Source organism: Epinephelus fuscoguttatus, linkage group LG15 (genome assembly GCF_011397635.1).
Source record: "Epinephelus fuscoguttatus linkage group LG15, E.fuscoguttatus.final_Chr_v1".
Classification (NCBI taxonomy): Eukaryota; Metazoa; Chordata; class Actinopteri; order Perciformes; family Serranidae; genus Epinephelus; species Epinephelus fuscoguttatus.
The window spans coordinates 28,382,751-28,398,378 of NC_064766.1; the positions used below are offsets into that span (position 1 = coordinate 28,382,751).

At 40.7% G+C, this 15,628-nt stretch overlaps 2 protein-coding genes across 5 annotated transcripts in view; one reads left to right on the forward strand and one right to left on the reverse strand.

Moving 5' to 3' along the window:
- Positions 1 to 15,411, forward strand: part of LOC125902193 (SPRY domain-containing SOCS box protein 4-like) — a 121,311-nt gene extending 105,900 nt beyond the window's left edge. For all 4 annotated transcript variants that reach the window (XM_049598368.1, XM_049598370.1, XM_049598369.1 and 1 more), the window contains exon 3: positions 12,245 to 15,411. In XM_049598368.1, the coding sequence (XP_049454325.1) occupies positions 12,245 to 12,372 (128 nt within the window). In that variant the 3' untranslated portion in view covers positions 12,373 to 15,411. The remainder of the gene's footprint in view (positions 1 to 12,244) is intronic.
- The window catches only part of zgc:136870 (uncharacterized protein LOC664693 homolog), a 40,288-nt gene that overhangs the window by 13,372 nt on the left and 11,288 nt on the right, over positions 1 to 15,628 (reverse strand). The window lies entirely within an intron of this gene.

Below are 15,628 nucleotides of genomic sequence, written 5' to 3' on the forward strand. Positions count from 1 at the left end.
TCGCGTTTAGGGGAAACCACCCTGCAGAGGGTCGATAGTGTGCCGTTAGATTGGGAAATAAATACCACAATAGAACACATAATTGGGCGTTTGGTAATTTTAACCTGAAACTGATTACTTTGTGTACGTGTACACAGCACTGGGGTTGTATATTAGTCACCATTTTACCACTGTTGTCGTGTGAAAGCCTTGTAATTGCAGTTTTGTTCGTTTTCATATTATATTGACTTTAATTAAAGGATTAAAGGATTACATGCTCCTCTAAATTCTGAAAACCTCTCGGGCTTAGAAGCATTTCCAAACCGGATAATGATAAAAACTGCATTGTCATCACACACACACACACACACACACACCTGTTTTTTGTCTCTTGTTGACATTTCGAAGATAATACAGCTTTCACCCGACTGTGATGGTTTCTAATGTGCCAGAGAAGATCAGACACTCTGACCTTGGAGAGTACAAAGAGGGAAAAAGATGAAAAGAAGAGGGTGAAAGAAGGGCAGGGAAGAAAAGGAATGAGGAGTAAAAAGGAAAGCCAGCAGTTGCTGGTGAAGCGACGTTGCAGGAGGAAAGAGGAGAGAGGTGTATTGTTACAAATGAGATGAAACTGTGGCAGAAGGAGGGAGGAAGACTTAAGAGAGGATCATGTTTTCCTGAGCCATCTATTCTATATGCAACGTGTGTGTTCGACATTGCACAGCTCGGTATTTTCTTCAAAGGGAAGTAAAATGAATTTGCTAAGAAATCAGTAAATTTATCGTAAGTGGTTTTTTAACTTGGCTACTTCTTTGGTCAGAATTGTTTAATTTATTTTTCTGCAGTAAACGTTAGTGTTCTTCAGGGGACATGAATTTCTGGTCGTGATTGACAGACAGTACCATAATTTGATATGATTGTCACTAGCTGGGGCTGGGATGATAGGCTTATCTCTGAATTTGATACCATCTTGGACGCCAATTTGAAATGTATTGCACTTTCAGTATTTCGATACTACAATTTATTGCAATTTTCCTCACTAGACCATGGGAAAAACTTGAATCATGCACTTTCAGAGGCTGTATATCATGAGGAATATGTCCAAGAACAATGCACATCAAATGTTAGTTTTTCTTACTTTCATTTCAGCAGCATCATATACTACATGCAAAATTAATTCTGGCTGTTTTTATGGTCTTATTTTAAAAAGTTTATCAAGGTGAAGCACTGTGAGACCTTACTCTGGGAAAGGTGCTGCATTAAATAAACTTAAATTACTTATTAATACGTACTTATACAATAGAATTAATTAAATATATATGCTTTTTGAGGTAAACTCAAACTGCTACATTTAGCTGCCCCTGTTCACCAAGCCAGTAAAGTGTGTTGCACACATTGATTTAGTCGTAGCAGCTGTCACAATATCAACATTGATCTCCATTTCTATATTTTCAAATGGGCAAAATCTTATTCCATTATAGAGCTGCGTGCAGCGTATTGATTCACCCCTCCTTGCCCTGCTCTCAGTCAGTACAAATACATGCACAGTTAAATGGAGTTACAGTCACAGCTTGACAAGGCCATTTAATTGGACTACTGTCCTTGTCCCAGTATACAAGCACAGGAGGGGAATTGATTTATTGACTGTAGTACGTCCAACTTGGCTACGATAGGTGGCGATATGCCCCCTCTCAGCTTGTTAGTATTAGACCCCTTTCCAGTTGACCTATAACGTCACAGACCAAACAATCGAAGAACAAGTTAGCTGCAGTGCTGGTACCATAGTGGACAACTTCACAGTTTGTCCTTCCAAAAAATGCACAGCTCTGAATGTAGATTTCGTCTTCTGTTAGCATTTAATACCGGGGCAGACACTGTGGAGCATGCGCTGACTGCCCCGGCCAGTTTGGGTCAGGTTGATTGTATACATGCAGGAGTAATTTGGCTCCCAACAGCATTATCTGGGTGTGTTAGTCCGACTTTGAGAAATTTGATTTAGTATAATTTTAGTCGGACTAACATCATCTCATCTTCTTCTAACCGCTTCATCCTCTTGAGGGTCGCGGGGGGGCTGGAGCCTATCCCAGCTACATCGGGCGAGAGGCAGGGTACACCAGACTATCGCAGGGCTGACACATAGAGACAAACAACCATTCACACTCACATTCACACCTACGGACAATTTAGAGTTACCAATTCACCTAGTCCCCAATCTGCATGTCTTTGGACTGTGGGAGGAAGCTGGAGTGCCCGGAGAGAACCCACGCTGACATGGGGAGAACGTGCAAACTCCACACAGAAGGGCTCCCACGCCCGGGATCGAACCGGCAACCCTCTTGCTGTGAGGCGACAGTGCTAACCACCACACCACCGTGCAGCCCTCGGACTAACATGTTAACTTTCATTTTAAAAGTCCGGTTTCATTCAGACTAACCCAATAAATCAATTTTCTCTGTCATGCAAACATTCTGACTGTTCATCAGATAACACATGAGACAAGGATTAGCGAGCCACACACCCCACAGCCCCTCTGCCTCACTCCCTGCTGCAGTCAGGTGCAACTGCGAACACTTCTCTCAAAATGTCAGCCAGCCAAAGCTTAGACGCTTGTTCCACAGATATGTCCAAAAAAACTTTACACTCCATTAAAAAATGGACAGTAGCTGCAGCTTCATCACAGTTTCTGTGTCCTAACACAACAACAAAGGAGAACATCAGTTTGGCTTGGAGAGTTTCCTCTCTTTCGCTGACTTTCCACCACTTTGTCTTTTAAACTCACTTGTCATCTGTCAGGCTTTATTTAGCTCCCGGCCCTCCCCGCAGGTCAAATTTTTACATCCATCATAAAAGTGATGCTGCTGTTGCCATTTTCACCCTCTCTCCCATTATCATTGTCTACAGACAATAAATCCTGCTCTGTACTGCTGTGCACCGCATCTTATTACAGCCGTCATGTCACACTCTGTGGCCCTATTACTTCTTGTTCCCATCGCAGCAGACCCGGGGTCACGATTCATATCCATATAAAATGTCTCATCAGGGAAGAAGTTCTTCACTGGCCAGGATCACTTCACAAATCCAGCAGTTCTCATCAGTAAAACCTTATTACAAAATTCATAGAGGTCCGTCACCTTCATATAAATGAATCAACCACGAGAGATTGCGGTGAAAACAATTAGTTGCTAAAAGGTCACTGGTTTGATTCCCAGCACTGCCAAAAGCACTTTACATCATAGATCAATGAAGGAAAACCTATATTATTATTATTATTATCATTATTATTACTTTTAGAGTGTTTTAATGGAAACGTCACTTACAAAACACTCCTCTGTATCCCAGTGCTGGACTGTAGGTAAAGAAATTCACCCAGAGATGATATTCAGTCCTGCAGCATTTTAAAGCGTAATTCCTCTTAATGCACTGAATGTGTAATGATCCAGGGGTTAATGACCTACTGCTGATCATCCTCAGCTTCTCTCCTCATTAGTATCTCTCACCACTTTTAGAAGATACTGATAGGATAAAAACATGATGGAAAATGTGTCATTAAGAATAAATCTTTTTGTTAATGCACAGAGTGTTGCATTAGAATTTGTTAAGCCCAGCTAATTGCTTGTATAATGCTATACAAGGTCGTTATACACATCTGGAGGGCAGCGGATGACTAACACTGGGGCGGACGTATGGTAAAAAGCATAGTGGATCAACCCGAGCTACAAAAATATTATAAGCAGATACCTGGATGTTACTTCTTGTAGAGTCCCCACCTTTAATACATTACATACACCAGTATACACCTAAATACCACACTGCTGCTATAAGCTTTTTTAATACTTTATGATGTCTTCTAATCAAACCTATAACATATATGCATTCCTTATCTGTAACCGCTTATCCTGTCAGGGGTCGTGGGGGGGGCTGGAGTCTATCCCAGCTGACAATGGGCGAGAGGCGGGGTATACCCGGACAGGTCGCCGGACTATCACAGGGCTGACACATAGAGACAGACAACCATTCACACCTATGGCCAGTGTAGAGTCACCAATTAACCTGCATGTCTTTGGACTGTGGGAGGAAGCTGGAGTACCCACGCTACATGCAAACTGCACACAGAAGGGCTCCTCCACCCCAGGGTTTGAACCCTCCACCCTGGCTTCAGTCCAGGAACCCTCTTGCTGTGATGACCAAAACTACAGAGCCCTTAAGGGGCGATTGGGAAGAAACAAAACAGATGGGTGGAAAAATAAAGAAACATTTGCATTCTCTTGCAAAACTTACGCGTTATCACATGAAGAATTTTGAGTCTCAGTGTGCACCTACTGCAGCAGCTCAGCATGCAAAGGGTCTGGGTGAAGGTGAATAAAATTTAGATCAGTGGTTGCGTCACTTATGAAACACTCTCCCAGCCAAATCTAAAAGAGCTTGACAAATCACCTGAAAACTGTCAGCAACAGCTCTGTTGTCTTGTAAAGTATTCATTTTCTAGCTATAATGGCGAATGTTACTGCAACCTGCATGCTAACAAAGTGGCTGTCACCTTAGTTTAGGTGCAAAGACTAAAACTAATGTTTCGTCTCTCAAACCCCCACTTCAAACAAGATGCCAGATGAATGCCAATGCAACATAAATGTAAAACTTCTGCGTTTACAATTTAGTTTCCAAAACTTCAGTTAATGCAGTTTATAAGTTGAAGTCCTATAAACATCATGCTTCATGGCCGTTGTTACAGGACATCTTAATGCATTGTGATAAAAGGCCTATAAAAGCTATTATAATACATTAGATAATCATTAGACTTCATTATGAAGTTATTAATAATGCAATATAAATATGGGCTCCATAGAAAGTACTCCTGATATGATCTGGCAGACAAAGCAGAGCTGTTTTGGATAATCTCACATTGCAGTGGAAACACCTCTGGAGACTTGATGGTGTTCTGATGTCTTCCTGTTGTTTCACTAACAGGAGCTAATTAAGTCTCTATTTTGGCTTCAGAGACTTTGTGGTAAATCTGGTGAAATTTTACTTTCCCAGTCTACAGTTCACTTTTATTTCAAGCTCTCCAAGTGTTTTTCCTCAGAGGGAAAGAAACAGAGTTGTCAGTGTCTCCTTCCTCTCTGAAACACAGTGTTGTCTGCTGAAATCATCTCCACACAACTGAGCACTAAAGAGCCTATGAACATGCTCAAATTAATTGGATCTGGTACAAAATTGCTCCCATCGATAGGTACATGTACACGGCAACCACACACAGAGCTCACTTAGTAAGATTCAGAAATTATTTTAGCACAGTGAGCTCAAATTGACATTTTCAGATGCAGTCGCGGTGGTTTCAGTCGACCCTTCCGCTCAAACAGCTGCTTTTCTCTGGAAGTCGGCAGAACAAATGAACATTGTTCTGCTGAGTAGCTAATGAGCCGTGTGTGTGTGTGTGTTTGTGCATCTGTAAAAACATGTTTGTGTAGATAATCTTATGTAACAGCTATATATCATGTTTCTGGTCTCGCAACACTTTTGTTTTTGCTGACTCTTTCTTGACTTTTGTGCGAGTATAGTTTTGATTCTGCATAAAATTAAGATAAATACTTCTGGCAACAGCAGAGTTTGCTCATCGTTCCACTCTTGTGGCAAATGAGGACATTAGCGAATTGGAAGCAGGTGTCAGTAAACACTTTCTGTCTCTGGTCAGCAGCCAGGGTGGTGGTAAAGCCAGCTTAGCATCACCGTTTCTGTTGACGCTAGCCTATATTTAGAGCTGTTAATGAGAGCCTGCTCTGTCGTTCACCAGTTTTCACTCTCTATCTACATTTAAGTGCAATAATTATCTGAACTATTATGAGCTGCTCTTTGTTAGTCAGTTTATGTATGTTGATATACATCAGAACTGAAACTATGAGTCTATTAATTGATCAGTCACTCTCTTGGAAATTAATAACAACAGTTCTGACAGTTGATTAATTGCGGGAGTCATTTATCAAGTGTGTGGATCAAAGAGAAGGTGTAAACTGTAGTACAGTGCGGCAGGAAAATATGCAAGGTGTTTCCAAGTTGGTGTCATAACTGATCAATGTTGTATTACTGCCAGTGTGGTGTGTATTTCTGCTTCTTGTTTTTTTTAAAAAAAAAAAAAAAATCAATCAAGTGCCAGACGTTGGCTGGTTCAGGCCTGTCAGACGTTAATATTTTTTTGTTTTTCTCGATTAAACGTCATTGTAAAATTAATCGGTATCTGAAGCATTGTGGTGTACATTTGTAGTCTGTTTGTAGTCCAAGAAGTATTGAACAGTTTTGTTCGAGCAGGCTTTGGTTTCATGCAGGTGAACAATCCGTGTGGAGAGCAAAAGAGGTGAACACAGTGTTGACAGTGTAGTCTTGAAGCACATCAAACAGAAACAGAAAGAGAGTAGAACGGAAATTGAACTGCTTGCCGTGGTCATTTGACTAGTTCAAAAGAAAATGGCGACTGATGCTAGTTGTTATGGTGACAGCACATGTCAGTGGGTCTGTGAAGTGTCATACTCACTAGGTTGAGAACTCTGTTTTAGCCTACTGTATAAACTTAGGGCTCAATTATGCTCAACATTAGACATGTATATGGAGATGGATAGAACCTTCTTTTGGTACTCTGCGTTCATTTCGTCCATATTTGTGTACGTTTTTTGAAAGCTTACAGATAATTACGAAACGTAGCTGTACCACCAGAGATAGTGGGGGCAGTGTAGCGTAGCTCAAATGAGATACGGCCTTAGGAGACAACAAAGGAATTTAAATAACGGCGAAAAAGTAAAGTATCAGAAAATAGTGAAAAGAATTCTCAGTCAACATGTTGCAATGTATTTAATGGCCTCGCGAACCACTGTCACCTCATCTGTTGTTAAGTGAAACTTTTGACTCTGAGGTACAGTATGAGGACAGTGACGTTTACAACGTTTGAAACGAACAAATCTATATTTGTATGTAAAGGGAGTACATATGATCCTTAAGCTGCTGTTTCATGTTTTGCACAACTTGATAGCTTGTTTGGTTACTGCAAAACCTCACCTCAGTGAGTTTGAGACTTGCCGCAAGAAAGTTATCCTACAACAGTCACAGCTCTTTGCAGTGTCAATGATCTGACCGTCCTGATATATTGATTTGAATGGGAAAGTTGTACTTTCATTCTACGTCTATGCCATCAGCTGTCGACTGACAATGATTTACCTTTATATTAGTTGTATATAGAGCGTCAGGACTGTGTATATAGGGTCTCAGATTGCTTATCGGAGTGTAAAGAATGGCAGGTGTGCTGATTGGGAAGTCTTAACAACACCAGAACTCCTGAAATATTGCCCATTGGCCTCAGAGGCTTATTTTCGTCAGACTGATAGCCACTGAGTCCACCTTGGACTCTGAGATATTGCAATGGACATTCTCACTATTTGCTGAAATTTAATAGACTAGAGAAATAATGAATTTGTCAAAAGATAATCAGCAGTTGAATTTATAATGAAAATAATTAGTCCTTGCAGCCCTAACATGCATGGTCCTCTCAGCACAAAAAAAGACTTGAGTCACCAGTCTGCAGCTCACCGTATCTGAATTTGATTCCACTCAGCCACCATACAGCCACATTCATCTTCTGTATGTGCTGTTAATGTGAAGAGAGCAGCTCTCATAATGGCAGCGTAATTGAGAGTCAAACAGAGGCCAAACTAAAAATCAACACTGTCACCGTGACTGCACGCAAGTGAAGAACTGCGGCTTCTAGGAGCGTGGACGAGCATTAATGTGACAGTCACACTGCAAGGACACGCTTATGTTGAGCTAAAGTGGATGTATGAGTTGTGCGTGTGTAGAGGTTGGGTTGTCCTTTATCCTGTTGGTTTACCCTTGAACACACACACAAACATACGCACACACACACACACACACACACACACAGCAGTACAGATCCAGAAGCAGGTGGTAGAGGACATTCAGAATTACAACAGCTGATGGAAGTGTGGGTTTTTTCCTTAACACGAACAGCAGGGAGAGTCGGACAGATAGACTAGCTGTGCTCTAATGTCACTCAAGATCCCCGCAAGGCACTTCACACCTCCAAAATAAGATACACACCGCTAATTACATCCTGTTACAAGATAAAGACATTATCTCAGAGGGTATCTCCACTGATGGGAGCTCTTTTTCTGCAACTTCACACATCCAGAGATGGAGATTTCCTTCTCTCTGCTCCTGTTTGACTACAAATCTGTCTTTTTCATCCCTCCTCTTTACCTTTTACTGTTTCTCCCTCCTCTCCGTTCCATTTGAACGACTTCCGTTGTTGTTCTGCCCCATTTCCCTGCATTTTCTTCCAGTTGGCATACCGGTGATTGGGTGCCATTGTGTCAGTGGGGGTCACTAGTTTCAAAAGGCTTTTGTATGTTCAGTAAGCCATGTGTGCATACAGTGTGCCCGACTGAGAGTGTTTCCTCAGGTGGAAGGGTTTGAGGATGGTGGGGGGGCTGCCGGGATCATGGAGTTCATTTCAGTAGTGTGTCCCTCTTCCTCCCACTCTGCTGTGTAATTAGGCCAATCAGACGTGGTCATTACTGTTAATTTAAACTGATGATACTGTAAAATGCGTGTGGAGGAAGCTATGAGGCCATGTTGTTAACACTCAATGAAGGGAGAAGGACAAAGAGGAGATAATTGGTAGTAAATTAGCAAGTTTAAGTTTGTAGTTTGGGTTTGTTTATTGTTTGATGGTAGGAAACTGAATGTCAGATTTTCCTTCAGTGCACAAACACATCCGACCAGATACACAACATCCAGACAGTCACCAAAATCAAATCAACGAATCCCTGGAGCATTCTTCCACCAGATTTCAGCAATATCCTCCTCTTATCTTCTCTACCTCTGATAGTTACTGAGCTGCAGACCAGCCAGGCTTATTATCTGACTTTGTTGCCAGAAGAAACATTAACAATAACGGAACTAATGAGGAGATGTTCACAAGAACTGAGCCAGTAAAAACAGTACTGGTCAACACATTTATCAGCAATTCACACCATTGTACTTCCTGTCCACATCCCAATACACCCCCGTAAAAGATCCAATTTAGTTACTAAAGAATTGTGACTAAGATGTGAACTGAGACTTTAAGAGTTTTGCGAAGAAGAAGCTATACCTTATTTGTCCACTCTGTCGTCACACAGGCCTGAAATACACACACACATGCAGCACAAACAGGACCTATACATGTATCAACTGGAAAGACGTCAGAGAGAGGGGACTGCCCATGGACAGGCGCCCAGAGCAGTTGGGGGTTCTGTGCCTCTGGTGGATAAATTATGTAATGGCACTGTTTCTAAGTTAGCGCAAACATTTCTGAACCATAATTTCTTGTTACACATCTGCCAACATATAGTGATACCAATATATCTGCACTGAGTGAGGTTTGAAAGCATTTAATCCAGACAGATTCTGTTCAAATCCCTCGCGAACTTAACTATGTTTAGCTTTCAACATTTGTAGGTAACTAATGTGTCATCAGTCTTTGTTGTCTGAGAAATTAACTTAAAAGTGGTGGCTTTAAATGAAAAGGTATGAAAATTTCATATCACGCTTTTAGTGACCAGTATTATCACAGTATTGTTAAAATGTGCTTAAAAAGTCTAAGAAGTACTGATACACTCACATATTATTTTAAGTTTAATATTGAAAACTACAAATAAAATGAGTTGGATTCAATTACGATTCAGAGGACAATCAATCATAAGACCATTTTTGATGCATCAAAATTTTTGATTTCCACACGATTTATTTTTCTCACTGACACTTTTAAAACATCACATATTGTATTTGTCATGATCCACAGTTACACAACAGATTAATTTATTTGCATACAGCGTCTTTAAACCAGGGCACGCCAGTCAGATTGTATCCATCTGCAGCCGCACATGCTAACCCACTGTGGGATATTCACGTCGATGTAGTGTCTTGTGTTTGTATACTGTACTATTTCACCAAAAGAAATATGCAATACATTTACTGGGAAAAGTGAAGACACTGAGCGGGCCAGCTGCAGGGGTTTTTGAGGTGAAACTGACTGAGCAGAGCATACTGAGTCAGCTGGTCTCGTTCTTCAACATTACTGCTGATAGCTGCTCTGTTAACATCTCTGGGTGATGGCGTTGAAAGTATTCACAGCATAGTTCACCTCGCAGTGTCCAGTCCACAGGGTCCAGATTTCTCCTTAGTCATTAGTTCAAGGTCCACACAGTGTAATTTATTCAGCATCACACTGGCTTTTGGCCATGTCGTTAGTTAGCTAGTTTGCTGTCTCTGTCAAGTAGCTGTCCATTTTTCACTCACTCTACAGCAGGAAACGGCATTTCAAAATAAGAGCTCTGTGCTGGAAATTCACTGTACTCTAAAATAAAGTTTGTTTTTTTTTACAAACCTTACACATTTATGAGTCACTTGCAGTTCATTCAGAATGGACCTGTGACCCACGTTTGGGCCGTGACCCATCAGTTGGGAACCACTGCTCTAGACTTTCCAGGTGCTGCACTGCCCTCACAGTTGAGTTTGGTTATTAACAAACATTTAGATGCTGAATGGTCCACATGCGCATTGTGATGCATCTAAAAATCAATTATTTCCCCCTCCCCTAAAATTAGCAGCACTATTCACATATGTTTGCAGAAACATTAAAATAATTACATAGCCAACGTCTTACGTAAACAAATGAAAAGCCAAATCGCATGTACATTTACGTTAAAGATAGCCTGTCTTTGAAATGCTTGCTTGAGTCTTTGTGTTCCTGTACATGAGGACAAGGGACCAACAGCAGTATCACTGGGTTTGCCTGCTGCACGCCCACTCTGTAAACAAGGGAACAACAAAACAAACCCACGTTGTGTGCGGTGTCTGCATCTGGCAGACTGTTGCCAACTTTGATGCTGGACAGTATTTACCAAGAGTTTTCCAAAGAGCAGTAATCAAACACGGTTATAATGATAATTAAAATTTTAAACAGTTATACTGTACAGGTGGAATTTTACAGAGGTTTATCATGACACCACAAACTGTGTCCTCCCTAGTGGCGGCCTCATTAATGTTAACAACTCATCTCAACTAAACTTGAGTTGAGCAGCAGATTATATTAAGTATTAATTAAGTATGTTTTGTTATACAAGCCATTTTTTAATATACAGTATGATAAGAATAAAATACAGATGTGAGAATAAAAGATTCTGCTGAAATGGACTCATCACCCTGTTGGTCTTGTTAAACTACACAACACCCATGCAGTTGTGGAGACAACAGCCAAAGTTAAAAGTAATTTTAGTTTTAATGGAACTGGCAAAGTTCCCAACAAAATAAGAAGATGCCTCCGACTGTAAATGTTTTCTTCATGGCCACTATGTTGTGAAAAAGAGCAAGGAAAAGGAAAAGTGTGCAGAGATGTCAGGGTATTTTGTCAACCTGCAGCCAAAATGGAGTAGGCAACTGAAACCCCAGTATCCGTGTGAGGCTAAAATTAGCTGATGTTTTGGTCGGGCTCTGGTGGTAAATAGATTTTGTGGGTTTTGTTTTTTTACAATAGTGTAAAGATTTTATACATAGTAATTACGACAAGTTGGTACAGGTGGATGTGCTCATTAAAGTCACATGGGGAATTTATATCACTGCAGACGAATATTAGACGACAACAACAACATGATTCACACAGGTCTCTTTAAAGCACCATCCCTCCACCTCCACCTCCTCTCCTCTGTGTGTCCTGCAGCTCAGACCGCAGCCTCCTGTATCTGTTACCTCCTTAACCCTGGAGTAAAGATGAAGGTCAAAGACAAGGCTGACCAGCTGCTCAGTATAGAGAGCAAAGTGACACTAATGTAGATATTTGCACTAGTTTTCAAAATCTTTTCAATTTATGATGTATATTTTTTACTTTCTTTAAATGCGTTTATCAGCAGGACAGAAGGTCAGAGAGACAGATGGTGTTCAAACTGGACACAGAATAATGTGATCATAAACAAGCAGGTTGTCAGCATGTATGTGTGCGTATGAGGAGGAGGTTTAAATATTTAGAGGTGTGCATCATCACTCTCTCCACCCCTCTACTTCTGTCTCTCATTCATTCATGCATAGTGAATATTAAGATGTATTATGCATGTATTAAAAGCAGAGGTGCAGGTATAAACATAACCAAACCCAACAGAACACTAAAACAATCATAAGTTTCGCTTTGTTCATTTTCTAAAAGTGTCTTCCTCTCTCTCCCTCTCCTCAGCTGAGCCTCTTCCTCTGATGGACCTGTGTCGACGTGCGGCCCGCCTGGCGTTGGGTCGTGAGCGGCTTCAGGAGATCGAGGGCCTCCCCCTGCCCCAGTCCCTGAAAAATTACCTCCAATACCAGTGACTGCCACCAGCAGAGCAAACTGGGAGTACAAGGACACGCAAACCAGACCACCAGGAAGTCTAAAGCTGAATGGATATGAGAAATTAATTAAAGGATGCAAAGAGGGGATGATGGATGGGGGCATGTCCACACTGAGGGTGCCACGGCTCTACTAAAGGGTGGAGATAAAGATGGTGGATGAACTGACGGAGGAGGTCCAGGCTTTCACACAAAGACAGCACCAGCTTCTTTTGGATTTCGAGCTGCTTTCCCATTTGTTTTTGACTTGAAATAAATTATTGATGATGGTATCCCATCAGTGTCTCACTCATTCAGACAGAGAACCCAGCCGGTGTGTTCAGGAGACCACCGCCACCTAGTGATGAGAATGAAAACTGCGCCGTGAAAGCACACTAATCCTTTCCCTGGAGGCCTTTCTGACACACAGTCAGTGACCATATCATTGCTGTCGGATACCATAGTGTGTATTCATGGTCTCCACTGACACAGGTGACAGGCTGCAGAGCCCAGACGTCTGAGAGGGTTTTAGCACTAATGTTGTTTTTATCTGATTGACTCGGGGCCCGACCAAAAGCTCACAGCGCATACAGAGTAGATCAGAAACATGGCTGTGAGGTGTATGCAAAGGTTAGTAAGAGAGAATGCTGAACTTATCTCGTGGCTTCATGCAGACACATGATGAGATTTAAGCCCTTTTCAGACATGGCGCAAGTTCCATCTATCAGTCAAAGTGATGACTGCTTGGTTACGTTAAAGTTTGTTACTGATTCATTCACAATGCTTGTACAGTATTTAGTATTTATTAACTTCTGGTTGAGTTGAAAAGCGAAGATACAAAAGAAATAAAAGTGCTTCAGTGATGGATTTTTAAAATTAATTTTGCTATTCATTTCTTAATGACTGACCACTGTCAGCATGAGACGTTCACCCCCAGTTCCCACTCACCCATTTTATCCTTTATTAGTTTATTTTTATTACATTTATTTTATTCTGCGGCAAATTTTCTACTAAGATGGCCAAGTACAAAATGACAAGACAATGCATTGGGACTCTTTTTGCCAATATGCTGTATCTAAAGCATTTAAAATTAAGAAGCTACTTATGATTGTTATTGTTTGAAGGTTGTTGGTTTTTTTTTTTTACCTCTTTTGCCCCACGTTGCATGGGGGGGAAAAAAAAACTTACTTTTCAAAGTCTAATCGGACATGACAACAATCTCCTCTTGAATGATAATTTTTGCATTTAATTTTCACAGAAAAAAAAAAAAATTATGATGATTATGTGATTTTTGCAGGGGTCTTTACTAAACTAGCATGTTCCCTCATGTCTAGAATATGATTTTTAGGCCGGGGCATCCCTGCAACACCAAAAAGTACATTGTGACTAAGGTTGCAACAGTATGAGATTTTCATGGCACAGTAACGTCTCAGGTTTCATGGTATCACAATAAGAGAGAATTTATATTATTATCAATCAGAATAACCCTTAACCTTAAAGGAATGAACATGGAAGGGTTATTTTTGGTTAAACAAACGTTTCATCACTATAATTGAAACTTGAAACCATTTTGTTAATGGCAGTATGGGTAAAAAATTCCCTTTAGAAAATAACGAAAATGAAGGCAAGATTCTCCGTCAAGTTGCCTGCTTTTTTCCCCCAATATAGTAGATAAGCCAATATGCATGGTATGATAATGGTCAACTTTTATATCATGGTATACCTTAAAAAACGGTATATCGCTACAACCCTAGTTGTGACACATTTTAATCAAACAGTTAGAGCTCCTGTGATTTGGACATCACACTTGGCCATATTGCGATTTTGATAATATTTTGATTACCTGTGCAGCCCTAATCATGTTGACAGTTTAACACTGGCTCATTTACAGTGTTTCAATGTTGTTTAAACAGATTGTATTTTATTTGTGCATTAATTTAAAAAAAAAGAAAAGAAAAGAAAAAAAGAGAAGATATTAAAGTGATAAATTTGTTTAAAGTGCTCATAAAGCTCTTGAATAAGCACTAATCGAAGTTGGAAAAAAAAGCTCAAAAACTCTGCTTCATCAGGACCGTGGGTTTGGTTTGATCTGATACTCCAAACAACCCACCAGCCGCAATTGGATTTGAATTAAAATATTGCTCAATCTTGATTGGTGGATGGAAATTGTTGCAAGCACCTTTTTCTAAATGAGCGTCGCCCACTTTAAACCAGTCAGAAGAGCAGACGGAGGAAGAAATACATAAATCTCTGATGTAAAATAACCAAAACTTTTCTACCTTCTAACTGAAAACTGTGTTCTCATTAGGACTCCATCGATCACTGCGAGAAGCTGAGTGACAAAATACTTTTTAAGAGCCTTTAATAAGGAAACAAGACGTGGATTTAATCCTTTTATGTGCATAATTTCTGCTGCTGTGGCCTTAATGATTATTTGATGGTATCCACTTATTGGGAGGTGTTACGGAAATATTACTTCTGCCATCATTACTTCAACGCAACGAGCTGCGTGTCTGAAAGGGGCTTCATCACAGAAACCAACAGGTCAAATCTGCTTACTGTTTACAGTGTTAATCTGCACTGGGAGTCATTCCTCTTCACAGGACACTAGGTCATGTATTACGATGTCAGTCACAACCAAAGTATTTCATACTAAGCCATGGAGTGTGTCAGTGTGTCTGTAGGAGCTGGAGGTCGCGGCCCGTTGCAGTGTAACTAGTGCTAACCTGCTGTTGGCAGTTAAGAGGAGACTCACCTGCTGTTGTAGCACCCTGCTGTAGCTCACTGGTACCAGACAGTATCTGTCTGCTGTCCGCACAACTGTCTTAATGACCACAAACAAACAAACAAACAAACAAACAACAGGAGCAGAGGAGATCTGGTCTCACTGGATCTCTAATAAAGGCTGGAGCAGGATGGAGGAACATTACTGCTGCTGCAGATGTGTTTCTTGCTCAGAATAGGATGTAGATGACCAATGCACACACACACACACACACACACACACACACACACACACACACACACACACACACACACACAGTAGACCAATCATTTTTTCCTTTCTAAAAAAGGCTTGAGTCACTTTTTTTTTTAACGTCTTGAGTTTGTATTCTACATTATTATTATTATTATTATTAATATTAATATTATTGTGAGTGTGGAGTCTGATTCTGACGATGGCAGGATGATGATGATGATGATGATGATGATGATGATGATGATGATGACGACGATGATAATGATTATTGTTTATCAC